This window comes from Neopelma chrysocephalum, unplaced genomic scaffold (genome assembly GCF_003984885.1).
Source record: "Neopelma chrysocephalum unplaced genomic scaffold, ASM398488v2 Primary Assembly neopelma1_66, whole genome shotgun sequence".
In the NCBI taxonomy this organism is placed as follows: domain Eukaryota; kingdom Metazoa; phylum Chordata; class Aves; order Passeriformes; family Pipridae; genus Neopelma; species Neopelma chrysocephalum.
The window spans coordinates 5,910,781-5,937,106 of record NW_020897725.1 but is presented as its reverse complement, the minus strand read 5'-3'; the positions used below and the strand labels follow the sequence as shown (position 1 = coordinate 5,937,106).

Here is a 26,326-nt window from a genome sequence, read left to right as displayed (position 1 = left end):
ATAAGGACTAATCAGTAAAGCCAGTGAGTAAACTGAGACACACCGTCTGCTTACATAAGTGACAGAAATCATAACATGAAGAAAACACATTTTATCACAATTCTAAAATGTGACAACTTGCAGCAATTTGAGCTACAATGTTCAGTATTTTATGCACATATTTTTCCAAAACCTTTTCTTACAGCTCTTCTCAATTTGGGCACACTAGCTGGAAAAGCAATATGCTTATGGTGGGATGTCTGCCTTTGATTTGACATTAAAAAACAAGTTCATTCTTACATAATCAAAATAAAAGTTTTTATTCAGTTCATGATATTTCTGACTGGGTATTCTATTTTTCCAAGTAATTATTCCATGTACAGAAATGTAAACTATAAACACAATGTAAGAGCAGCAAAACACAACACATCCACTCGAAACAGAAGCAGGCAGAACTTCCTTGTTCACTTCACTGTTCTTCCAAGGAGTAGCTGTAATCAGTCTGTCTGCCAAATCGATGCACAAAGTCCGGAAGGGGGAACACTGAGCCCCATCCCACATTGGGATTCATACTGATGAAATCATCCAAGTTCATTTTGGAGTCTGAAAAAGGACCAGAAAAGGGAAATATTTAAGTTCCTGGTGCAGGTTCTGTAGCACAGGTATACATCTATCAAGAAAATGCCCCAAACCCGTCTTTGATAGTTCAGTCCACTCTGGAAAGATATTCTGCAAAATTGTATGATGTTACAAAACCTTGTATTTCCAGTCTCTGAAATGTTGCTTTTGCTCTGATTCCTCTTTCTGCCCATGGCAATAATAACCTTACTAGATCAGTAAGCATCCTTAGACATTAGAAACCAGTATAGCTAGGAAAGAGTAAGATTTTTCCCTACATCAGCAGCCGAGAAGGGTCAAGTAGTGTCACAAAACTGGAGTGCAAATAACCACAAACACAGGGAACTGCAATGCAACAGGTGCTCATAGTTTTTCTGCATTCACACAAATGGGATTACTCAAAATCAGGGGAGATACTATTCCCTCTTCTGAGTTCTGAACTAAAGTAAACGGAGTCAAGTTTTGCACTGACCACAGAGGAACTGGATCACAATACCAGTCAGAACTCAAATTTACTTATTGTCTCTTAGAATTGACAAGCCCCTTGTCAAACCTACAATTTGTTACTCCCAGATTACAGTGCTTGCTTTCCCTTCAGCCCTAAACTTTGTCCTTGCTGTACACCAGCCCACAGCAGGGCCAGAGTATGCAGAGGGGAGGAAATGTCCGACCTAACACAGCCCATGGCCTACAGGGATGCTCAGGTAAAGAAAGGCACAAACCTGGGCTGGGGGCAAATACTTTATTTTTTGTGAACCCTGAACAAAAAAAGAAGTCAGAGGGGGAAAAGTTTAACTGCTATGGTTTCAAGAAAAAAATAACCATGACTGCTCTTTGATAGGAGTTTAATCTGCTCTGTCCCCTACAGAAGAGGTAGAAACCATTCTGTCCCATTCGTGGAACCCAGAGAGCACATTGGAAAGTGCTGGTGTGAAGTTTTGGGTTTAGGTGCTTTATACATCCTTTTTCTGAAGCTGGCCTGGTATAAGCTTTGCTGACTCAGAACCATGCTGGTCAGAGGTTCAGCTCTGACTACAAACATCTGAGGGCTTGTTGTTTTATGTTCTCACTGATGATGTGTGCAAATAATCTTTTTAAATGCCCATTAAAAGAAAACTGGAAGAGAATGAGTTTAAGGAACAGAGTGGTAAAGTCACTGTTACAGCTTTACAGATTTACTGTTAACAGCTTTTCCACTGCATTAAGTATTTATTTTAAGATGGATGTGTGCATTTAAGGATTAAGAACCAAACAAGAGGAGGCTCTAATGAACAGATTATAAAATCCAAAGGACGGAATTTGCTTCAGCTCCAAAAAGCTTGTATAATTAGGCTTACCATTATGGACAGCATAAACAAGGAAGGGAAGATGATGTTCAGGAATCCCAGACCCGGGAATCCCAGACCCAGGAGCCCCAGTCAAAATCCAGCCTCTGTTTGTACCACATCTACACTACAGCACAGCTTTGTGATTTGCCTAATCTCAACTCTCACCCCTTCTGAGGTCTGGCCCCGATATCTTTTATTGTTAACCTGTTTGAACTTTGTATATGGAAAATCCTTATGTCCAGCCAAACATTGTCCTACTGCTGAAATAAGTCTGGCAGAACATGGACAATTTCTGCCTGTGTGGGAATTTAAAATAGCACAAGTTCAGCAATTTGCTGTCATAGCTCAAGCACAATTAGCAGGGGATAACAGCTCTTGCTTGCTGTTAGACTGGTAAGTCTGTTTTCCAGTTCCAAACTTGACTTTTCCTCACAGATGTTTTGAAGTTAATGTGATTCTTCATATACTTTAAACAGACGAATAATTCTCTGCTTTATGTGCACCGAGCATAGTAGAATAATTTCATAGAACTGTTCTGTGAATGGTAAAGCAGTCCAAAGGGGATTGTTCCAGTAGTTACGAACACAGCTGCTGTTAGCAACTTGGAAGTTGCTGTCACAATGCCTGTAAGAAGTGAAATATTCTCTTAAATTCAGAAGGATTGTGACAGAGCATAACACAGTCCATCAGAGAAGTTTAATGAAAGGAAATATTGTTTTACCAAAGTAAACAAATCCATTCCCGTGAAGCACAATGGCCTAAGAACCAGTCGCTAGATGGCACTGGAGCAGCACGGGAGATATCCATAGGGAAAAACTCAGTGAGACCTCTCCTGTTTTATTCGTGTAATAACAGTCCCTCTGTGACGCTCCTTTCTCATGGGCTCTATCTGAAGGCCGTGCATGTTGTGTTAGACCTTACAGGTTCAGAAAACAGCTCGGTAAAAATGCACAAAAACACCACAAAGTCCTTTTCCCTAAGTAGATGAAGAGTGATGAACATCAGAATTTACAAAAGAGACATCTGGATACTACAGTTGACAAACCAAGAGGATTTCTCCACAAAAGCAAGGAGCAAGGATTATACAACATTTTTGCAAGATCAAGAGCAGCACAATTATTTTTTTTAAGATTTACATTACAGTTGCAGTCCTCCTCAGGTGCTGTAGCTATTACACTAGTTTGCATTTGTGCATGCTCAGAGCTCATCTTTCTCTTTGACCAAACACATTTAGTTACACACACACACCATCAAAGAGACCTATCTGGTGAATTCTGGGATTCCTAAATAATTTTATTTTTGTTTAAATCAAGTCTGACACTTTTACCTGGAGCAAGGACGAAATAAAAGGCCATGCACTATCTTAAGGCATTGTTAGCCATGATACTTGTGGCTTCTGCCAACAGTAGTTAGAAAGCAACGTTTCAGCCAAACCTCAGCTTGGCTCACAGACCTTGGACTAACTCAGCATAATGACAGCTGCCGAAGGGCTGCTGGAAGCGAGGAAGTCTGGAACAAAGCCTCCAAGATCAGTTCTGCTGATGCCTAACCTTGGGGGCACCTAAAATACTTAAAAAGTTGGGCTCTTCACAGACTCGTGTAGGTGTCTACAGTTCCCTGCAGATCCCCCTCCCTCGTCTGAGCAGGGAGATAAGTCAGACAGATTCTTCCCACACTCAGCTGGAGGGTGCTGTCCCCACAGCTGAGATATAACTGACTGTGCAAACTATCCTGGTTGATCTCAGTGTAAAACACAGCTCATCACTTTAAATTATCTTTCACACTAATTTCCACTCTGGGAAATTAAATACTTCTATCCTTAGATGTATCTTAATTGTCTCTATCCAACTTGATTCATTACTTCCACAAAAGCTTAGGAAGTAAGGACCCAACTTAACAGATTGGAGTTTTATTCTCAAATGAGAGGAGCTGAAGGTTCCCATTAAGCACAGAGGAGCTACTTTTACCAGTATCAGTACTTTCCTTCTTACTTTCACTAGGATCCTACCACCACCTCTCAGAGAGGAGATACAGAAAGCAACTGCAGACATCTGCCTGGCCTCTCGTCTAGCAGCTTTCCTGTTACACAGATGTGTAATACACAGTACCGCCAGAACTTCTCAGCTGTCCTACTCACGCTCTTCAAAACAAAAAGAAACCCAACCCAAGTAAAACCCTATAATTATTGACTACCAGGGATTTTAATAATAATAAAAAGAACAAAAAGTCTTTATAAATCAATCCTGTGAGTGTGCTACCAAACACCTTGGGAGAACTGAAATTCAAACCAATGCTTTTCAGTGTTAGAGCTGCTGCTAACAGTTGTCTGTAAGCCGCACGACCATCTGTTGAGTAATTTTGAAATGCGCTGTGCAGGCTGTATTTTACACAGGCTTGCAGTAAGGAGGGCTGATCTCATCACGACTCATAAACTAAGCAGAATCAGACCTCATTAATTTGTGGAAAGAAGATTTAAAAGAAAACTGGAGACTGGGCTCACCAGCCCTGGAACAATGAATCTGTGCACCAAATCGCGTTTTCCTTATTTTCAGTATTTGAACAAAATACCCTGTTTTCTTTCAACAGAAGGTCACTGGCAACCAGGCGGAACCAGGGGAATCTGCTGCAGCTCAGGTATGTTTATTGCAGCAGAGCTGCTTTGAGGACAGGGCAGGGTGAGAAAGCACCAAGCACCCAGTTAGGTTAGCCAGCTTCTCCTGGCACACGTGGCAGGAGAGCAGAACAGAGGTCAGAGCAATGCCAGTAATAAATAGAGAAGCCTAACTCTGGGAAATGGCTAGAGCAGAGCCAGTTCCAAAAGGCTAATGCTTAGCATGCGAGTTCTGAGGAGATACTGAAGAGCTTGAGGGAGTTGGAGGGAGGGTTTCTTCTGCTGTTTAATTGGTTGGACTGGGGTTGTTTGTGTTTTAAGAAATGTCTTTTAAAAAAATTTTGCAACCCCATGAACAGAACAAATACAGTTTTAAGATTTATTCCCTTTGAGTTAGTAGTAGGAAAAAAATTATTAATTGGTCACTGACAGAGATTCCTCAATTCAACTAAAAAGGTTTTGGTAGCAGGATGGGCTACTCTGAGAAGTTGCCAGAAGCTTCCCCCATGTGCTACAGAGCCAGTGCCAGCCAGCTCCAGGATGGACCCACTGCTGCCCAACGCTGAGGGAGTAACGCCTCCGGGATAATTTAAGACGGAAAAGAAAAAAGCTCTTCCACAGACGTAAGTGCAGCCAGAGAAGACCAGAGCGAGAATCTGTGAGAGAAACAACTCTGCAGACACCAAGGTCATTGAAGAAGGAGGGGGAGGTGGTCCTCCAGGCACTGGAGCAGAGATTCCCCTGCAGCCCGTGGTGAAGACCATGGCGAAGCAGCTGTGTCCCTGCAGTCCCTGGAGGAGCCTCACGTTGGAGCAGGTGGATGCCTGAAAGAAGGCTGTGACCCAGTGGAAAGCCCGTGCTGGAGCAGACTCCTGGCAGGGACCTGCAGACCCATGGAGAGAGGAGTGCATGCTGGAGCAGGTTTGCTGGCAGGACTTGTGACCCCATGGTGGCCCCACACTGGAACAGCCTGTTCCTGAAGGATTGCACCCTGCAGAAAGGAACCCCTGCAGGAGCAGTTTGTGAAGAACTGCAGCCTGCGGGATGGACTCACATTGGAGAAGGTCATGGAGGACTGTCTCCTGAGAGAGAGACTACACACTGGAGCAGGGGAAGGACTTTTCCTGAAGAGGAAGAAGTGGCAGAAACAACATGTGACGAACTGCCTGTAACCCCCATTTCCCATCTCCCTGCACTGAGGGGGGAGGGAGAAGGTAGAAAATTGGGAATAAGATTAACTCCAGGAAGGAGGGAGGGGTGGGGGGGAAGGTGTTTTTAGGATCTGTTTTACTTCTCATTATCCTGCTCTGATTTTGATTGGTAATAAATTCAACTAATTTCTTCAAGTTGAATCTGTTTTGCCTGTGACAGTAATCAGTGAATGACTTAGTGATCTCTCCCCATCCTTATCTAAACTCATGAGCCTTTCATTATGTTTTCTCTCCCTTGTCCAGCTGAGGAGGAGAGTGATTGAGAAGCTTTGGTGGGCACCTGGCAACCAGCCAGGGTCAAATGCCACAAATCACAAAGAAGATATTAGGAAACAGAAGCAATTTAAAAACCTTACAACTTCGCAAGAGTTTAGGAATTTGGCTACTCTAAATGAAAGCAAAAACAAAACAAAACAAAACAAACCACACTGATTAAATATGCCTCAGAAATAAATTGGTATTAAAATAAATTGATATTGGGTCAATTCTGTCAGCCATTAAACTGCAGTCACCTCTAACATGAAATATGTAAGCAATTTAATCTTATGCAAACACAAATCAACATGGAAAGCAGAGTACTCTATCTAAGTGAAACGACAGGGAGAAAACAGTTATCTGCAATGGAATTTGGCATGGACATGAATATTAATACCCCAGGCTCTTCTATGATAACAAAAGGTCTACCACCCACTTCTCCAACAAGTTAAAAATAAGGCACTTTTATGCCTGATAAAACTGTGCTGAGACATTACAGTTAAACCCAGACTCCTCGCAGACTTACAGCACTGTGCACATTGAAGCACACATCATAATAAGGTATCCCCAGTGAATACAAAGGAAAGACAAAAAATAAAGCTGGAGGAACTGGTACTAAGTGAAAGACAACTTGAACTAGACATGAGACAATCTATCCCTGTTCTGACTCAGGCCTTGAAATTCCCTAGTGAATGACCTTCCACCTTCAGTGGGTGCAGGGTAACAGGTTTCTTTCAGCCACCTGACCAGGAGACCAGAGCCTATGAGTACAGAGCTGGAACACTGTGTACATTTGGAGCTCCTCAGTACAAAAAAAACCCAAAACATGGGTCCAAAAGAAGAACATCAAGTTTTTTGGAGCAGGACACTATATTCAAGGAGAGGCTGAGAGAACTGGGTCTGTTCAGTCTTAAAAAGAGAAGATGAAGGGGAAACGTTACTGCTGCCTACATCTACCTGATCAGAGGACACAAAGAAGACGGAGCCAGAGCCTTCTTGGAGGAGCCTGGCAAGAGGACAAGAAGTTAAAAAAGCAAATTGGAACATGGGAAATTCAGATTACGTACTAGGAATTTTTATTTATTTTTTATTTACCACAACAGTCATCAAATATTGGAACAGACTGTCCAGAAAGGTGATGGAATCGCCATTCCTGGAGGCGTTCAAGACTACACTGGACAGAGCCCTGAGCAATGTCTGTTTTATTTAGGTGTTGGACTGGATGACCTATGGATGTTTCCTTCAGCATGGTAAGATACAGAGCAAAGAACTAACACTTAAGAGAAAGGAAGAGCTATGTATCTTTCACTATCTACCAGCATCACAATCTGGAGGTTGGCTGAGACCTGTGGCTGCTGCTCCTCAGCGAGATAAAGCTCAGCCAAACAAGACAGGAAAGGGGAAAAGCTACAGGGTTTGCAGCTATGGAGTCATTCACTCGAGCTACAGATACATGTACACATCTGCAACTGTTTGAGTCATTCTGTAACTTACTATCCACAAGTAAATGGTTTTTACTCTTTCGATTTCAGTAGAACTTTTTCACTTTCTTGGCCTGTCTTCACCTATATTTCTCACACTTTCATTATCTCCCACTTATCACAACAACAACGTTTCCACAGGCAAAAAGTTCTCAGCCCCTAGGAGGCTTCAGCTAACAGTGAACCATCCACTGTAGTTCAGGCATTCTACACTCCCTACACTACCTTTGCATAAAACTCTACTGCAGATAACAACCAAGACCTAGAATTTAAGGCATTTCATAACCTGGATTGTCAAGAAAACACCTGAAGTTTCATAACTAAGACTGTGTTCCTGCTCACTCTCACAATTAATTTCTACTTTCATGTGAAACATCAAGCTTCCCTAGAAGCCAAAGCAAAGACTGGGAGTTAACTTCTCAGCAACTTAAAACCACAATACACTCGGACCTAAACACAAAACATGTTTCTTTGACCCTGCCTTCTGTACCATAAACACATAGCAGTACTGCATTATTAAAAAAGCAACAAAACCAAACATGCAGAGGAGTAACATGAAAACTCTTTCAAAGCAAAACTTCACCATGCTTTCCTTGGAAGAAAATGAGAGAACAAACATATGGCAAATGCTAGTCAGCTTGCCAAACACATGATTAGAATAAGCTGAAGTGCTGTGTGATAAGAATGGTTTAAGCAGCTCTATAGAATAGATGGCAATAGATCTTTACCTCTCTCTCTGCCTGGCCCAGAGGCTATTAGCTAGACTACCACCCAAAAGAGGCTTAGGGAAAAACTTGCCAACTCGCCAGTGTGCCTTAAAGCAATCCTCAGGTCCATTTACCTCGTACAGAAATCTCAAACATCTCATCCAGGCAAAGCCATCATGCTGAGCAGAGCCTGTAAACTTCCTCCTGCCAGCATAGTCTGCTCTGCCAGAATGGGACCTGCTGGAGTGTGGTATAATCAGTGTGTTAAAAATTCACTTTGTGACCCCTAAGCAAGTTATTTGGCCTCTTTGATTCAGTCTCCTGCTGTAATGAGAGAACAGTATTACTCACCTCTCACTCTCTGCTCAGTTTATGAAGATTACTAATTAATGCTTGATAATGGTAAATGCCAGAAGGCATGTTAGACTACATGTCCAGGAAAGGGAGAGCCAAATGTTTTCAAGCCTAATTTTTCCCAGATAGCTGGACAAATGTTATGGAAGTATATTTATTTCTGGTGTGTATCCTGGACTATGTCACTTGACACTGTAAGCAGAAATAAGGAGTCCTGGGAGCTTACCTGCAGTTTCAATGCAAGGGTATGGAGGAGGAGGTTTCTGCCATTTCCCATTTGCATCCTTCATATGAGATCTGTCTGAAGCAAATGTCTTCAAGTACAAATCTGCTCGAACCATTCTGATTTTTCTAAATAAAAATGCAAAATTATATCAAAAGATGCGTGTATACAATACTGCTTTAGTCACTCAGAACAAGAGTGCTTTCCTCTCATTAAGGAGCATTAATTTCATTAAATACACAAATCAGTAATATTGTGCCAAGCAGTTAACAAAAAACTACAGTAGGAAAGAAAAGGGCTTTTGATGACTAAGGTAAAGAGCTTTAGAAAAATAACACAGTGCCTTTATTTTACTGGAGTAAGCAAAAAACCCTCTGTCACATACCCAAAGAGAACTTCAAGTTCACAAAATACCATTCATAGTCTTTATATTTTATGTCATCACCTGTGAAATTCTGGACGAAGGCTGTCATCCAGCCTAAAGGCCTCCACGCTGTACACATCAAACGGACAGGGAAACGGCAACACTGTGTCAAGATCATAAATGAAGTTCTGCTCCCCGCTGGAAACATGAAGTAGAATAACATGGTAGTCCTGGGAAGAAGGGTACTTGCCATTAGTCAAACAGCAATTAATGAGAAACTGGCAAAAGGAGGGGAAAAAAATGTTTCCTAAAAGCAGAAGTTCAGATTCATTTTTTAAAGCCTGCTTTCCGTCCTTGAACATTAAGCCTGTAACATTTCTGGCACCAGGAGAGAGATTTCCTAACACCTGTCTTGCCCATCATGCTTTTCCAGACACCTCAGTATTTTCCCCATTCCTTTGCAGCCTCCTTTGATTTAAGACAGCTAAACTAAAGAGTACACTGCTCCTAAGACAGTAAATCTCCTTCATGTTCCATACCAAAACACAGAAGTTGAACGGGATAAGGATTTTTGTCTTAGACCCAGTCCTAAACAAAAGCTCACAGTAAGATATGATGATAGCTTAACATTAAAATTTTCTAGTGATCTCTTCTAATAAGAGATTTTGTACCTGTTGCAGTAACATGGTCTGTGAATTTGAGTGCAGAGTGTTCAGTGACAGAAGCACCTGAAAAACCAGCATGTTACTGAAAAACCAGCAAATAGCTCAGATCAAGAGGACCACAGGAGCAAGACAAATTCCTGTAGCAGCTCTTGAAGCAGGGAAAAAACATAGGGATACTATAGCACACTTTTTCAAGGCAACTCTTTTGTCTTGACACTTGGGTTATGAGGTGCAGTTTTATTCCTTAACTCATAAGAAACACAGGTGTGGTGGAGGTTTGGGGACCCTGCAGTTACTTATGTCAGGAGTCAGGTATGTTCACTGATGTTTTCCAAAATTAAACTGAAGGCAGCTGTTAACAGCTTACTGAAGTTTACATTGAATCCACTCACAACAAGGGTTTATAGCACTGTGTTTTGACACTTTCAATATGAAAACCACAAAGGGATTTAAATGAAAAGGCTTTGGGAAAAATACTTCGCCAAACCAATATTTACAACTGTATCCAACAGTATTTAGAATAATCTCTTAAAATGTATAAGAAAAAGTTTTACACATTCTACAATCCACAAAAACAAAGTTAAAACATCTTTCAATTAGTGAACTTTTATGAGGAATCCACATTCTGCCATGGCCTTTCCGGACTCTCCTATTCCATTTCAGGTCATCTCTGTAACACCTGGATCTCTTTTTAAACTAAACCTTTTTTTATGCTGCAAGGAGACCAACATTTTGGGAGAGAACAAATGATTCAGAAATCAAAGAACTTCAGAAGTTTGCAGATTATTTCATAGAATTTCAGAAATAGAAATTGCCATAAGAAATAGAGTTTCTTCTGTGCCAGATAACTGAAAGGACTCTGTATGATACCAAGGAATTCTGTAGCAGCAATTACTGAATTACATTAATTGATCAAATGACACTCCAAAGCCACCATTTATGGGTCAGTTTAATTGGTGACACCTGAATACATAGATTGCTTATATTTTTCTGTCATCTATCAAGCCTACATAAATATTTTCATCCATCTACTTCTTACAAGTACAGTCATCTACTTATAATTCTACAAAGCCGGCAGCCTCGATACCCAGATAATAATTTTCACTAATCTGTACTCTTACCAATAGTAAGGTGTGCCACCTGTAGATTTTACTGACTGTTTTGCTGTTAATTTATGATGGCTGGTACAAAGGAGCAACAGATTTAAGCTATCTATAAATCTTTTGTAAAAGAATAATAAAAATTAATACAGAACTATACAATGCTGGAGGTTGGAAGAGACTTCAGGAGGTCATCTGGTCCAACCTGTTGCTCCAGCAGGTACACCTAGAGGCAGCTGCCCAGGACTGCATCCGGACAGCTTCGAAATACCTCCAAGGATGGAGACTCCACAACCTCCCTGGGCAACCTGCTGCAGTGCTCCATCACCCTCACAGCAAAAAACTGTTCCTTTATGTTCAGACGGAACGATTTCTAACAATAAAGATGCCCATGTCTGATCCTGCAGCTATCAACTACAGAAGTATGCACTCAAAATTACTGAGAGAGAAATGAATGCCTTACCCAGACAACAGGCTCATCTCCATGTCCAGATTTCTGCTTCCAGAGGGGAATCTGAAAGTTACAGGTGAATCTGAAGTAAATAAAATCTTTCAGATTAATACAGATTAATTTCAGGTAAATTAGTTCGTTCTTTGCTAACCTATCAACTTCCTCATTTTACATCTGTGCTGCAGTCAGATTTTCTCTAGTTTCTCTCTCAGGAGCATGAAGTCGGAGATACTGTTCTGGGCCACATTACAATAGGCTGTCCAGAGAAGTGGTGGAATCACCATTGTGATTCCAAATCACCATTGTGATTCCAAGTGTCCAAAAGACATGTGGAGCAAGCACTTGTGGATATGGTTTCATGGTGAATGCAGTGGTGCTGGGTTAACATTTGGACTTGATCTTAGAGGTCTTCTCCAACCTTATGGTTATTAATGTCTCTGCCATTCTACAAAAATAACCATTCTCCTAAACTGACAGATTACAGGGAAAAATTACCCCACAGCTCACAGGGACACCACACCTCTTTCCCGCTGTCCTTAATGCAGTGCATAATTAAAATATCTCACGTGGTGCGGTTGGCACACCTCTGAGCCAAAGTGAGCTATAACATGGGTTTGGACTGTGTTTCACTTAGAGGTTGGGCTAAGGGCTCACTCACCTACACTGGGCTGAGGCTGAAATCGCTGGGGCCACGTCTCACCTACTCTGGGCTGCACTCTGAAGGCCCGAGCCTCTCCATAGCTGACTGATCACATCCCATTGACTCACCATCCTCCTGTCATTGGATATGAAAACAGCATAAAACTCTTCTAAAGGGTACCGATCCTGACTCCTGATGTAGTCACAAAGCTTCCAAACGTTTTCTTCGCTGCAAAACACAAAAAAATAATTTTTTTATCCTCCAACATTATTTCTGGTGCAAAGAAGCGAGCTGAGAGCACAGCTGCGAGCTGTGAGACCAGCCAGCAGCCGCGCCACTCCCGACGGCGGCTCCAGCCGCCTCAGCACCTCCCCGGGGTGCGGGGGGCACCCGTCCCCGTCCCCCTTACCAGTAGCAGCTGGTGTAGGTGCAGGCGGGGCGGGCCGGCACCGCCGCCTCGTAGGCGGCCACGGGCCGCGCCATGGCCCGTGCGAGCAGGAAGCGCTGGGCCCGGCGGGGGCAGCCTCTACGCCGCCCCTAAGGGAACCGCGGCCATCCCGGCGCGGCTCAGGCGCTCCCCGGGAGCAGCGGCGGCCGCGGGGACCCCTCGGGCGGGGCGGGACGAGGCGGAGCCACCGCGCAAGCCCCGCCCCGCGCTCGGCCGGCGCAGCGATACGAGTTTTTGGGCGCCAAACGCGCGAGCAGGGGTTGTTGTGCGCCGCGTGTCCTTCCGCCACGCGCGCCGGGAGTACCGGCCGGAGAGAGAGCGGAGCGGGAAGGAGGGATCAGGAGGGCTCTGGCGAAGCGCAGCGGCTAGGCCGGGCCTGATCTGTCCTGTCCCGTCCCGTATCCGTCCTCCCTCACCACCATGGTGGTCCTGCGGAGCAGCGTCGCCCGCCCGGCCCGCGTGGCCTCTCGCGACAGCCGCTGCCGCCGGCCCCCTTTCGATCTGCTGGACTCCAGCTCCGACTTCATCTCCCTGGAGGGCCCCGCGCTCAGCAGCCGCGGCGTCTGGACGCGCTCCGGGTCCGCCAAGGCCGCGGGATCCAGGAGAGCTGCGGAGGCCGTGAGTGCCGGGGCGTGGGGATCCAGGGCCGGGCAGCGCTGGACTGCGGGCCCGGGGGGTGGGGCCGGGACGTGTTAGGGGGAGCTGGGAAAGCGGCGGGGAGCAGGGTCCCGCGGAGGGAAAAAAGGAGAAAAAGGAGTGTTTGGATAAGCGCCCGCGGCCGGGTGCGTGTGGAGGAGCAGCCGGGCCGCTCCCGTTCCGGCCGCCCTGCGGCTGAAGGGGGCTCGGCACCGGCCTTGGCAGCGGCCTGAGAGCCGGTCCCTGGGAACACAAACCTGTGATCCGCCTCTCTGCCGCGACTTTAATAACTGAATCACCTCATTTTGAGATGTTCAGAAGTCGACTGTTTTTAACATAGCCTTCAAAAGCTAAAACTCCTCTCTGCTCTTTCCAAGTCAGTCTCTTCTCTGCAGGCTGTCCTGCGTTTCTGTGACAAATAAAGGCAGACCAGATCCAACTTGGAAGTGGTCTGCTCTTGAGGGGAGCCCTGCCTTGGAGTGATGCTTCTTGTGGACTCTGTTTCCTTCCAGCAAAAGTCTTTCAGGAGTTTCAGTTGTATAGATTAATTTTAATTTTTTTTTAATTTTTTTTCCATTTTTTTCAAGATTACTGAACTAAGAAGGAAGAAATCCTTGGGGTGGTGGAGTTTTTTATCTCCCCTTGCAAAGAGTAATGGAATTTGCTTAAATATCACTGCTTTGTTTTTGCAGTCTCCACTGGAAATAGTTGTCAGGGGCTGCCTTCAGCTGCCCTTTGCACTGAGGGGAAGGTTATGCAGCGTTAAGCAGATAGCACAGCTGGCGTGTGTTCTCAGTGTGGAGAACAGGAATGAGGAAGCTAAATGTGAACTTATCCCTGAAACCAAAGCAGAATCATTGTTATGAAACAGGTTGTAAGGTTGTTCATGTAAGGTTTGGTGTTTGGGGTTTTTTTCCCCTTTTTGTAGACCTTTTCCATGCTTTGAGGCATTGAGTCATTACCTCATTTATAGGATGCTGTGTTCTGCTGGAGGTTTTAACTGTAGAGATAATGTAGAAGTACCCCAGCTGACAGAGGTCATGATGCTGGTGCTAGCTGCATGTTCAAGCCCTAATGCCTATTTCCTGTCTTGTTGACATGTGAGGACTTGTCAGTGGCAGCTTTTGCAGGTTTTTTTTGCAGTCATCATGTGGTTTATCTTTAGTTATACAGCTCATTGCATCCATAGACAGTAAGGAGCATACAGCAGAAAGTGTAAGGTAAACCAACATCTGCTGTGTTCATCCTCTTCCAAGTTTCCAGTCTCATTAAGTTTCATGAGTGAGTTTCCCAGTGAGATCCAAAGTGGCTGCTGCCTCTTTGGAAATTGTGTATCTCCGGGTCTATAACCATGGTGTAATTCCCCAAGCTGACCAAGCTTCTTGTCTGGTGACCTGTATTTGAGGGCAGTGTGCTCCAGGAGTTCCCTTTTTGTCTGGGCATCCTGGCCTGTATAGAAAATGGTGTGGCCAGCAGGACCTGGGCAGTGATTGTCCCCCTTTAATCAGCACTGGTGAGGTCTCGCCTCACATACTGTGTCCAGTTCTGGCCCTTCACAACAAGAAAGGCAATTGAGGTGCTGGAATGTGTCCAGGGAAAGGGAACGGAGCTGGTGAAGGGTCTAGAAAGTAAGTCATATAAGGAGCACCTGAGGGGGCTGGGGTTGTTTGGCCTGGAGAAAAGGAGGCTCCAGGGAGACCTTATCACCTGAAAGGAGGTTGAAGGAGGTTGGCCTCTTCTCCCAGGCAGCTAGCGACAGGACAAGAGGATACAGCCTCCAGGTACACCAGGGGAGGTTCCAGTCGGACATCAGGAAGAAATTTTTCATGGAAGGGGTGGTACCCTGAGGACTGCCAGTCTTACTGTTAAAGGCTGAGGCATAGTACCTCTGCCTTTTCCTCATCCTTTGTCATATGTTTGCCTGTGCATCAAGTGAAGGATGGAGATTCTCCTTAGCCTTTCTTTTGTTGCTGATGTATTTGTAAAAATGTTTTGTGTTGTCTGTTAAAGCAATAACCAGATTAAATTCAACTTGGGCTTTGGCCCATGTAATTTTCTCCCCGCATAACCTCCTGACATCTTGTAATCCTCCTATAGTCCTTCCTCACTCCTCTGTCATCTCCATCAACAAGTAATGGAATTACCTCTTGGTAACATTAGTGTGAAGAACTAGAAGAATCTGGTCAGTTTTCTGCCCTTTTCAGTGTGAGATTTAGTTTGGTGTATTTGTAATGAAACTTTGGGTTGTAAACAGAACAAACCCCTCCCGTGGTCACCAGAGCTTTCCTCACATAGTAAAAGTCAATAATATCATCTTCCTTGCAGAAACACCAAAGCAAACAAGACCAACAACCATGAAGAAGCGTATCTTCAGTTCCTTTTGGTTTTCTGTGGATAAATGTCATCCTCCTGAAGCAATTCTTTTTATGTCCCTCTGAATGCCATTATAAATGGAACAGAGACAGGAAAAAAACTCCCCCAGGACAAGCCATTTTTCTGTTGCATTAAAGATAGAGAAGTTTGGCAGAAAACTAACCCCTTGCATTCCAGCTGGTCCTCAGAGATCAGAGGGGCTGGGTGCAGCTGGGCCTAATTTCTGACTGTAGCCAACTCAGCACTATCAGCCTGGCCAAGTTCAGTAAGAACTTACACGATCCAGGTTCGTGAATAGCGCAGTTCACTGAAACAACAGGAAAGCAGATTCTGAATTGCTGGTGGTAAATGCAACAAATACAGAGTGTTTGTATGTGCTGCTACAGAAGGAGTAGTGACAGATCTATTAGCAATGTATTTGTCTATCTAAATGAGTATTCCCGGGTCTGCTCCAAAACAGTTGGGAGGCACAAAGGTCACCTAAAGGGATCCCTTCAGGGAAGAGGAGAAACACAGTCCATCAGCCGATCCAACACAAGCAGAGAGGCTTCTTCACTCTCTATTGCTTTGGGGGTTTTTTGGACCCAAACCCATCCTTCTTTTGTAATATAATTTTTGACCCTTCCTAAAGGGGTGGAAAAATTGCATGTTATGGGTGAGCTTTTGTTTACTGTGGTCACTGTACCAAATTTGAAATCAAAAATTATTTTTTTTTCTTTGAAATCTGGTGTGGGTTTTTCTTCCTGAGAGCTACTTCTTGGTGCAGAAATGGTTTGAGGCTTACCTACAGTCAGTCACATCACTCTTGAGTCAGGAGTGTAACAGACTAAACTTGCCCAAATGAGACAATGTGTGTGGTTTAGATAAACACATTCTTCCTTCTTTTCCTAGGATTTTTCCTCTGACAATGTTGAATGTTTCAATGGACACCGTTTAAGATCGATGAGAAAAAACATGCCGCCCTGTTCAGACTCCAGCTTTGACAAAAGTATGGAAATATTAAGTGAAAATGTCAACCGACACTTCTCAAGGTATTGTATTTCTGGGTGTTCAATCTCTGTTCAATTCATACAGTGAAAAGGAAAAGTGAAAGTAATGCACAGTGAGTCTTCTCAAGATAAATCTACAGCTAAAAATCCGCAGGGGAATATGAGTATGTTAGTGCCAGTGTCTTAGAACTGAAATCACTCTTCTTAGTTAAAGTTTTCAGCTTGTATAAAAAGCATTGTATCTCAATGTCCTTTGAGGTTTCTTCTCCACTTTGGTTACTGAGATATTACGTGCTCTATTGAGACATCCAGACAAGCAAGTTAGGAAATGTCTGTCCTTAGAGAACTGTGTGCATATGGTACACAGCAGACTGTGTACCTCCCTGGGGTCCACAGGCTTTTCTTTGCATGACATGTAGCACGAAATTATAAACCTGGAGAAGTTCCCCAGTGTTGAGGGGGGACTGTACAATGCAATGCAATATAATACTGCCATACAATACTTGTAATACAACAATTCTGTTCTCCTTTTCTCTGCCCTCTTTCTTAATGTAGGCAACTGGCAAAGCCGAAATCAGGCACAAAAAAAGAAGACTATAAAGAAGGTAAGTAGTGATAACTCCTTAGGATTCCTTTTTAGTCTGATTTCTGAGGAGGATTGCATTTGGTCACTCTGTCCATTTAACTTGGCCCCAAAAACTTCTGAACTCATCAGCCAAAATCAACTGAAGCTGTGAGAATAGATATCTCAAAGATAACAATTTCCACTGAGTTCTATCAAAAGAAGTAGGTACAAATAGGAGGAGATGTTATTAATTCCTTTCAGGCTTGGGAAGAATGCAGTGTGAATTCCTGAATTCTTAGGCATCAGAGAATCTGTTCCTTAGCTCAGTTTTGTCTTGTGACATGGATTTTCTGGAGTCTGTAGAACACAGGTTCAGTGTAAATCGGTCTTGTAAGTAGGAAGGAGTTGCAGTATTGTAATACAGGTGTGTTAGAAGTAATTCAGTCATGAGATGCACAAACCCATGGGTGCGGGGAAGGTGTCCCTGAAGCTGAGCACTTTACCTTGGAGCTGAATTGCCCTGCTGAGTACACAAGTGGACTTGGTGCCATGAGGCCACTTGGCAGCTGGAAGAATCCTTTAGGTCTTGGCAGCATCCTGCCAACTACAGGCTGAACATGGGAAGGGACCCAAAACGCACTTAGCGTGTAGTAACTCAAGTTCTACTTGTGCAATATAAAATATTACTTACTGAGCTCAAAGTTAGTTTTGTAGTTGGCGATGATGAGATCAGACCCACCTGTGTTTAAACTAACATGGTGATACATCTATTACTCTCTCACTGACCTCTTAACTGTTTTAATGATAGTGCAAGTAGCAAACCTGTGGCAAAGGATGCTGTCTGTTAAATACTGGGCAGGTCTCTTAAAGCAAGCAAGCATTTTGAGTTCTTTTGTATCTGGGAGTTTATCTTGAGGCATTTCTCATCTTCTAGGCCTTTTGTGTCACAACACAGAAAATGGAAGAGATGCATGCTTAAACAGTGTACTAAAAACATGCCTCTTTAGAGATTTCCACATACGCAATTTTTAGAAAAAACTATCAGATACAATTTCACATGAATGGTGTGAAAACACTTTAGAGGTAGGTATTTGTTGTTTTCACTTTTCCAGAGAGAAGTAACTGGAATAAATTTGCCTTCTGCATGGAGCAAAAGCTAGGTGTTTGTTTTCATCATATTGGCTTCCCAGTCTATGAAAAAGCTGCTATACAAATCACACTTTTAAAGAGGTAGTTTAAGCATAAGTACTTTAAGTTGAATGCTGTGATCACAACAGTAACTTTTAATGCAGTATTTAAAGGCAAAAATCAATTCAAGGGAGGAGTTTTTACATTTTGCTAGAGCAACAGTAAAATAAAGGGACTGACATATTTTCCTTCCTAGAAAGTTTTATGTATTATTGCATTTTAGTGACCAGAACACTGAAGACCAGAGCTGATGCAAAAGCTGCAGAACAAGTCCACGAAGAAAATGGGGATTTGGAAGTCCGCCAGAGCTGCAGACTCCAGCAAAGCCGTTACACCTCTTCAAATCAGTCTGTTTTGTTTGACAAACTTGTAACAAAGTAAGTAGTTTTTTCTCATCGTCTTGCAAAGCTACTACAATGAGCCTATATTAGCAACTCCTTGTCCTGTGGCAAAATACTCGCTAGGGACTTCCTCCTTTTGACAAGAGAAAAAGGAGGCAGCAAGAGCTAAATGCATTCAGTGGTTAGGCTGAGACTTCCCTACATACCACTATATATATGTTACATCCTAGTGATTAGATTTTAGGAAGAAATTGTTTACGGGGAGGGTGGTGAGGCATTGGAACAGGTTGCCCAGAGAAGTTATGGATTCCCCATCCCTTCAAGTGTTCAAGGCCAGATTGTATGGGGCTTTGAGCAACCTGGTAGGGTACGTATTGGTTGGGTGGGTTTATGTGTTTTCCTGTGAACCAAAACAATCAGCTTCTATTGTGACTTACAGTAGATTTAGCTTAAGATGCTAAGGAAGGTTGGATACAGGCAAAGTGAAGCAATCCTGGTGTTTCTGCCTGTCTGTGGCGTAATTCTCTCTGTGAAGCCCAAACTGACATTGTTTTCTGTGAAAGGTTTGTGAAGTGTAACAGCAGTAGGGTGTTTTCTCTAGCATATACAGTCATGGAAAATCAACGCAAAACTTAAATTGCAGTTTAGAGACGAGTATGCAACCTGTTGTCTGAAGAAGGCTGTGAACCAAAAGTGACTTACTATTATCATGCAGAGCAACTTAAATACTATGAAAACTTGCCATAATATCTGCCATCTTACTATCTGCAGAATTCCTTTTTTCCCTGCTGAAACAGTTGGGGTTTTTTTTCTGTGTTCAGCAAGAGGGGAAAATAAACCCAAGCAGTGTATATTTGCAAATCCTCAAACATTTGTCCTTAATTCTGTAAAAAAGTAAACATTTGACCTAATTTTTAAGTATTGTTGAAAAACTTGTCTAAGGGTCAATGACTCTTGCTTTGTGCACACTATATTAAAATGTCATGATGATTATGTGTGCTATTTTAAATGGGGTTTTTTATACTTGCTTATTTTTGCTCTTATATGACAACTTTGTATCTTAGTACTGCAGAAGCAGTCTTGCAAAAAATGGATGACATGGAGAAGATGCGTAAACGGCGAAGGATGGGAGACCTGGAGGTGTTCCACGATACAGAAGAAGTACATACTAATTTATTTTGCTGTTTTGTATAAGTAGGGTATTTCACATAGGGAAATTATTTAGTTGTAGTTTTTCTTCAGCAGAAAAAACCTTCATCCAAAGCATAGTGTTGTCTAAAATAACATTTGATTTTGTTCTGTAATGATACAATTTAACATCTTACTGTTACGGTCATGCCACAACTATGCTGTAAGGGTGGAAGAAATAACTTCTTCAGAAGATAAGAAATAGCAGTGAAAGATTGCAACAGATGTCTTATGCTACACTTTCTGAATTGTCTTATGATTTTTGAATGGACACTGTTTACAAACAGCTGTTTCAGGGCTTGGATTTTCACTTCAAATCTTACTAAAACCTGAATTCACTGATACCTGCTTTACCTGTGTGTTCTTGTGCCAGCCTTGCCTGTGAGCTCAACTAGTCTTCCATCCCGAGAGGAACTACTGTTAAAATGATAGACAGCCATCGTATTTCCTCTGTCTTAATTTTGCTTTATTAAATTAAGTTAGTCCAATGTTCTTTTGAATGGCAGTCACTTTGTTTTTTAAACATCTTCATAGTCTGCTTTCTTAAGTTTTTGTTTGGATCTGAATTCCTATTTTAGAGCAGAAATCCTTGTTATTAATCCTGGATGCCAGAATGATATTCCACTTCTCTCCTGCCATACAATAATTAAGTCTTTTGTGTATGTGGAGTGCCTTGATAATGATACTGTACAGGCACCAAATATGCCCAGAGGTTTTCTGCATATTTGTCACTGGTCTTTGTTTCTTTTAATTAGGAAAGCCTCGATATGGAAAGGACTGACGAAGAAATAGCTGATAATCAAGGTAGCATTGTAGGCTAGTTCTGTTTTAAAATTTTCCTGACTATGCTCTAGCCAAAAGCCTTTTCTTAAACAATTGAGGTGGGGCAAACTACTGGGTAATTTTCATCTATTAAAAAAATCTGTGCTGCTATTGACATTACAAGCCATGGTCACAGACTCTAGGACTGTACTGTTGTGAGCTCTGAACAGGTATTCGGATGGAAAAAAAAGTCAGTGTTTTTCCAAAACACAAGATAAAAGGTTGTGGACACATGGGAATATATGTTGTATAGTGCACTTTGAATTTAATACCATTTGCAACAGTACTTACAGTCTCATGTTTTGTTGACATACAGTTGGTTCATCAGAAGAAAGTGAAGCAAAAGAAGATGATGGTGGAGACACGCGGAAGCGTTACTCCTTTCGGCAGAGGAAAACTGTTGAGCGCTATCAAGCACCATTGCAAAGTAGGTTATAGGCACAGCTTCTCTTAAGAACTAAGGTCTTGCATGGAAGTGGGAGTGTTGTGGGGTTTTTTCAGAAGGAAAACACACATGCACACACTCAGCTGCTATTTAAATGTCTTTCCTTACCTGCAAGTGAATTTTATTAAATGCATGTATCCTCTGCACATTCTATTTCTTTGCCATTTGGCATCTTTATTATTGTTTTTCAGTAAAAATATTATCTATGTATCCTTGAAAGAATAGTAATTGAACAGGCTTGATGATCTTACTCTTGTGGGTTTTCAGTTCTCCTTAATATCAAATTATATTAATATTAATATAAAAGTGTATTTTCACTTCTATTGTGCATTGATTAAAAAAAAAAAATCCCCATCCCTGCACCCTTAAAACTTCTCCTGAACTTAGAGATGGGTGATACACATCCCATTCTCTGCCTCTTTCACTATGCTGCTTTCTCTTAAACTTGTTTGTAACATTATTCTAAATTCTTTTCTTTCAATAGAACCAGGACAACGTAAGATGTATTTTTCGGAGCGGGCTTCACCTGTCAGACAGAGAGATTCATGCAAAGGAACTAACAGGTGTGTATATGGTTAGTGGTAGCTCTTCTTTCTCAGTAGTGCTGTCAGTCACATGACTGAATAAAGCTTCCAAGGGTTTTTGGACTGGTGGTAATTAGAGATTAACAGTATGGTTATTGCTGTGGTAGTCTGAGGGTATAAAGAAAACAAATATTGAGGGGAGCCCATCCTTTTTATTAGCCATTTGATTTTATTTAAAAATGCAGTTTTTTCTGGTCACTCAAAAGGTGATGATGAGGGTTGTGGCTGAGATTGTGTAACTGAAATTTGTTTGGTTTGGAATTGAAGCCAGAATCTCCCTCTAAAAATCATAGACTATTTAATCTTGAAGGATACAATTATTTTTTTAAAACCAAAGACAATTTAGTTAGAGAGGGAGCCTATTTTAATGATGTGATGATTTCTTTTTTTAATCACCTGAATACAGATTCTAGTTTCTCTTTGGAATAAGTTAAAAAGGTTGATGTTTCACAGAGTGGATACATAATGTTAAGTGCAACTCTATAATCTGTGTGAGAAGGAGTAAATGGACAAAAGGAGTAACTTGGTTAAGAAATTTCTTTGCTAAGAAAATCAAATTTTGCTATCACGAGGAAAATCACATAATGTACTTTGAAATCAGATTCAAAAGGAGTACAATGATCTGGAAACTTAATAGATCTCACTTTAAATTCTGATATTTCTTACTGTGTATTTTAATTTTTTCACGTCTTTGTTTGAATGTTTGCAGACGGAGACACACAGTCCCCAGCAGTGATTCCTCTTCCTCATCTGATGATGAAGAGGATTTTGAGAGGCAGAGGAAGAACAGAAATTTAAGAAGGTTAATGAAATTAGAGAATAGGGGAGGGAGGAGTCTACTTGGGAGGACTTTTCATCTGCCTAACTGTGAAGTGTTGCCATCTTCATCTTGCATGCTTTGTAATTTCTGGCAGTCCTGTCTGTTAGTGCTGCCAACTGTAATTGGACTCTCTGGAACTGGATTTATACAATTGATTTTGATAAGCAATTTGATTTCTGGGTGGGAATGGATGTAGGAACACTTTGATGTAAGTTCCTAGTGTAAAATTCTACTGCTCCTGTGCTTTACAGTAGTTGATGCAGAAAGAAAACCACCATAACAGAGAATGCTATAAATAGAGAAAATGATGGAGGTTTCATTACTTAACAAATGCTCTAGAAAAACTATTTTAGTAACACTCAGCCTGACATCTTTCAGATGTGTGTCTTCTGGCACACACATTCCATAGGCCTTGAGAAGGACCAGCAGTGCCAGGCAGCCTTTATAATGTTAATTCCCACTGAAACAAGTATTGTCTTGGGCTGTAACTAATAAAGTATAGACGCTAAAAGAATTTGAAAGGTAATAGTGTGCTTGGGGGAGGTGGTTTCTTCCATCACACAAATCAGTGTCAGTCCATGGTCTACACATAACAGAGTAACTTGTTCTGAGCTTGTACTCCTATATGTGTTTTGTTGACTGGCATGGATATTTGTAAGTGCTAAGAGCTATTAAAATAATTAACTGAGTTTAATGTCTGGAGTGACCATTTTTCTTTATTTACTCATGGCCATTAAATGTAAAACAGATCAAACATATTTAACTATTCAGGAAGTTTATGCTCATTTATAAGACTGTCTGCATTCACTTACTATCATTAGAAAATCAAAAATCTGCATCATAAATTAGAAAGCAACTTTCTCTTTAATTCAAATCAGGTCTCTTCCTGGCAACTTTCGTAAAGGTGATTTAAAGGGAGCTCATAAGGATCGCATGAAAATTGGACCGAGTCTGGCTGATGTTGATCCAGTGAAAATAGATTGTTCAGTAAGTATTTTTACTTCATTGTGAGATATTTTCAGTATTTATGAAAGCTTTCACTAATGGGATGTCTACACCTACCTTGGCTTACAGTTTTCTTTCAAGAGATTTGAAAATCGGCATGAACGTTTCCTTTGTGCTGACATCTAATTCCTGATGGAACCTTACAGAGATTGCAGCTTTCTTTAACATATAAAATGTGTTCTGCTGATTTCATCTTTAGGTACGATTTGATGGTGTGGGTGGTCTTTCTGACCACATTTCAGCTTTAAAAGAGATGGTCGTTTTTCCATTGCTTTATCCAGAAGTCTTTGAGAGGTTCAAAATTCAACCTCCAAGGTAACAGATGCTGTTTAAAACTATAACTGTATTATAAGTTTTCAGGAAAATATTCAACTGAGGTATTATTATGTTTCTATGCTTCAAAATTTTAAGCAGTGTTCATGGTGATTTTTTTAGCAGTAGTAAAAAGTAATTTTTAAAAAATGGATAGAATCCAGTGTACATGTAGGTTCAGAGATTTACTGTGTGGCAAGACTATGGTTTAAAAGCGTGTTGCCTTTAAAAGGGGGAGTTGGAGTGTTTTTCTTTTGAGTGCTATGTGCAAGTGGACTTGATCAGTTTGTAAGCAGGAAGGAATTATCTATCGGTAGTGAACTGCAGTTTGTTTTGTGGAAGTTCAGTTGTCTGTCCCCCAGCTCTGTTTCTTTTCAAGAGTTCCGGTATCAGTTTTATAACTGATTGAACTTGCAACTAGAACTTTGCAGTGTTGGTTGTGCTTGAGCTAAAATAAGAATCTGACCACTTCTTACAGAACTAAATTAGTTCTGTATTACAAAATGAAATTATAAAGATTTAATTGTTAGCTTTATATTTTCTTGGTCAGCAAAACTCAGTCATGGTATATTGAAATAGGACTTTGGATCCTTTCCTTTCAGTAACTTTAAAAGTATTATAAACAACTGAAAGAAAATTTTATTTAGGCAAGAATAGTTCTATGTTTTAGGGATGGAGGTTTGTAACTGGTACTTTTCTATGATGTTTTATTCTTACATCAATTTTTTTTTACTTTTTTTTAAATTCCAGAGGTTGTCTATTCTATGGTCCACCGGGGACTGGAAAGACACTGGTTGCTCGTGCACTTGCAAATGAATGCAGCCAAGGTGACAGGAGAGTAGCCTTTTTTATGAGAAAAGGTGCTGACTGCCTGAGTAAATGGGTCGGGGAATCTGAACGACAGCTTCGTTTGTTATTTGATCAGGTAAGGTTGAAACGTGCCTTGTGTTCTGTCTGAGCTGTAACTAATTTTCCGTGGTCAAGAAGAGCTCATTCTTTTTCATGTTTTATCAGCTCCTTCCACTGAAATGGAATTGTTAGTGTTTCCTTTGTCAGTGGGGTTTTTAGGGGCTTGAAGTTTTGAGATGTATTGTGAAAGATTAGTAAAGCAGTCAAGAAAACCTTGCAAAGCAACACACACCTGCCACTCCTTGCCTTACAAAAAAACCCCAAAAAAGGCTTCAAGATACAAGAGATGGTGGCTTTTGATCAGAGGGAAACAGAGGCAGGCTGAAAGCATGATCATTTAAATTGGTAAAACAGGTTGCTTCCAGAACATGTAATTAAGTCCCAGCTCAGTTGTTGGTAGTTGCCAAATAGCTGTAAAAACTGCTGCTGTGACTTGTTTCCTGTTGCCCAGTCTCAGTGAGCTGCCATAGGCTGCTGCCTTCTTTTATTCCTGCCACCTTACCACATTAGCTCAATTAGTAGAGATCCCTGATGCTGCTCTGAAAAATCTAGTTCCAGTGACTTTACAACCATAATGTTGTTCCTACATTTCTCCTTCAAATAGTTTTCCTGGTGTCAGTATTCCTATGCTTCCATTGTAGGCTTACCAGATGCGACCTTCAATTATTTTCTTTGATGAGATTGATGGCCTTGCTCCTGTACGGTCCAGTAAACAAGACCAAGTTCATAGGTAGGACATGTTTTGTATCTAGAAGGCTGCTTGATCTTTGTGAAAAGAAGACCACAAACTATTTAACTTGATGTGGCACATTCATTTATCCTGAAAACTAGTAATTCGGTACTACTGAATTTCAAATTATTTTTAAACACTAATCAAAAACCATTTGCTAAGCTTGATAGCAGCACACAAGGTCTGTGTTACCTTATCTATGTGGAACTCAAGATGATTTACTAAACTGCTGAATGAAAATTGTACTTTTCTGTTAGCTCTGTTGTATCGACACTTCTGGCACTTATGGATGGCTTAGAGAGCAGAGGAGAGGTTGTGGTAATTGGAGCCACCAACAGACTGGATTCTATAGATCCTGCTTTACGACGACCAGGACGCTTTGATCGAGAGTTCCTCTTCAGCTTGCCAAACAAAGAGGTCAGAACTTCACCTTAATGCCAGTGGGGCAGAGTCCATCTTAGAAACCAACCCCTGTAACAGGCAGCATTGTGGAGCAGCAAAAGTCTGTGTCAGTGTTGTACAACTTGGACAAACAAGGGCTGTCTGGAGAGACTGTGTTGTACCATGGAGGGCAGACCTGGTACTGAATATATATCAGTAAGATGATTGCAACAGGCAGTTAGTGCTCTAGTTTTGGTTTCTCTGTGACCAGCAAAGACTATGGGGTGCTGCTAGTCACCAAAATGTTTAAGAATGAATGTGCACATCAGTTATAAAGTACTGCTATAGCTTTGTGAAAGTGAAAGAAATGGTGTACAGACAAGAATTCCTTATTGGTAACAAAAACTTTGATCAAGGCTGGTGCTGGAGTGAATGAAGTATGTTGGGATGTGACATTTCTACTGATACTTAGTAATAGGGACTTGGACAAAAATGTGAAGTCACTGCACAGGGGCAGGGCTTGAGAAGCTTCTAGTTCAATGGCAATAGCTAAGCAATTAAAAAAATAGGTATTTAGCAACTAAAAAATATTGGAGGGGGGCA

General features: G+C 41.7%; 2 protein-coding genes across 2 annotated transcripts in view; one reads left to right on the top strand and one right to left on the bottom strand.

The window, feature by feature from the left end:
- Positions 1-275: 275 nt before the first annotated feature.
- Positions 276-12,495, bottom strand: WDYHV1 (WDYHV motif containing 1). Its single transcript, XM_027684420.1, has 6 exons — positions 12,397-12,495; positions 12,116-12,215; positions 11,360-11,410; positions 9,213-9,361; positions 8,771-8,895; positions 276-582 (listed from the first exon to the last, which is right to left on the bottom strand). Exons 1-6 carry the CDS (start codon positions 12,468-12,470, stop codon positions 449-451), a joined length of 633 nt encoding a protein of 210 aa, XP_027540221.1. The 5' UTR covers positions 12,471-12,495; the 3' UTR covers positions 276-448.
- Positions 12,496-12,666: 171 nt separating this feature from the next.
- The window catches only part of ATAD2 (ATPase family, AAA domain containing 2), a 29,619-nt gene continuing 15,959 nt past the window's right edge, over positions 12,667-26,326 (top strand). Inside the window, exons 1-14 of the mRNA XM_027684419.1 lie at positions 12,667-13,053; positions 16,336-16,475; positions 16,989-17,038; positions 18,410-18,563; positions 19,592-19,688; positions 20,471-20,519; positions 20,854-20,964; positions 21,467-21,545; positions 22,276-22,368; positions 23,265-23,373; positions 23,591-23,706; positions 24,454-24,628; positions 25,254-25,342; positions 25,600-25,759. Coding sequence (XP_027540220.1) covers positions 12,856-13,053; positions 16,336-16,475; positions 16,989-17,038; positions 18,410-18,563; positions 19,592-19,688; positions 20,471-20,519; positions 20,854-20,964; positions 21,467-21,545; positions 22,276-22,368; positions 23,265-23,373; positions 23,591-23,706; positions 24,454-24,628; positions 25,254-25,342; positions 25,600-25,759 — 1,620 coding nt within the window. The 5' untranslated portion in view covers positions 12,667-12,855. The remainder of the gene's footprint in view (positions 13,054-16,335; positions 16,476-16,988; positions 17,039-18,409; positions 18,564-19,591; positions 19,689-20,470; positions 20,520-20,853; positions 20,965-21,466; positions 21,546-22,275; positions 22,369-23,264; positions 23,374-23,590; positions 23,707-24,453; positions 24,629-25,253; positions 25,343-25,599; positions 25,760-26,326) is intronic.

Excerpts from the sequence above, each read along its gene's own strand:
- WDYHV1 (XM_027684420.1), bottom strand. The coding sequence starts at position 12,470 with ATGGCGCGGCCCGTGGCCGCCTACGAGGCGGCGGTGCCGGCCCGCCCC. Across the intron at positions 12,216-12,396 it reads ACCTACACCAGCTGCTACTG|CGAAGAAAACGTTTGGAAGC; the intron begins GTAAGGGGGACG and ends TGTGTTTTGCAG. Across the intron at positions 8,896-9,212 it reads CTTCGTCCAGAATTTCACAG|AAAAATCAGAATGGTTCGAG; the intron begins GTGATGACATAA and ends ATTTTTATTTAG.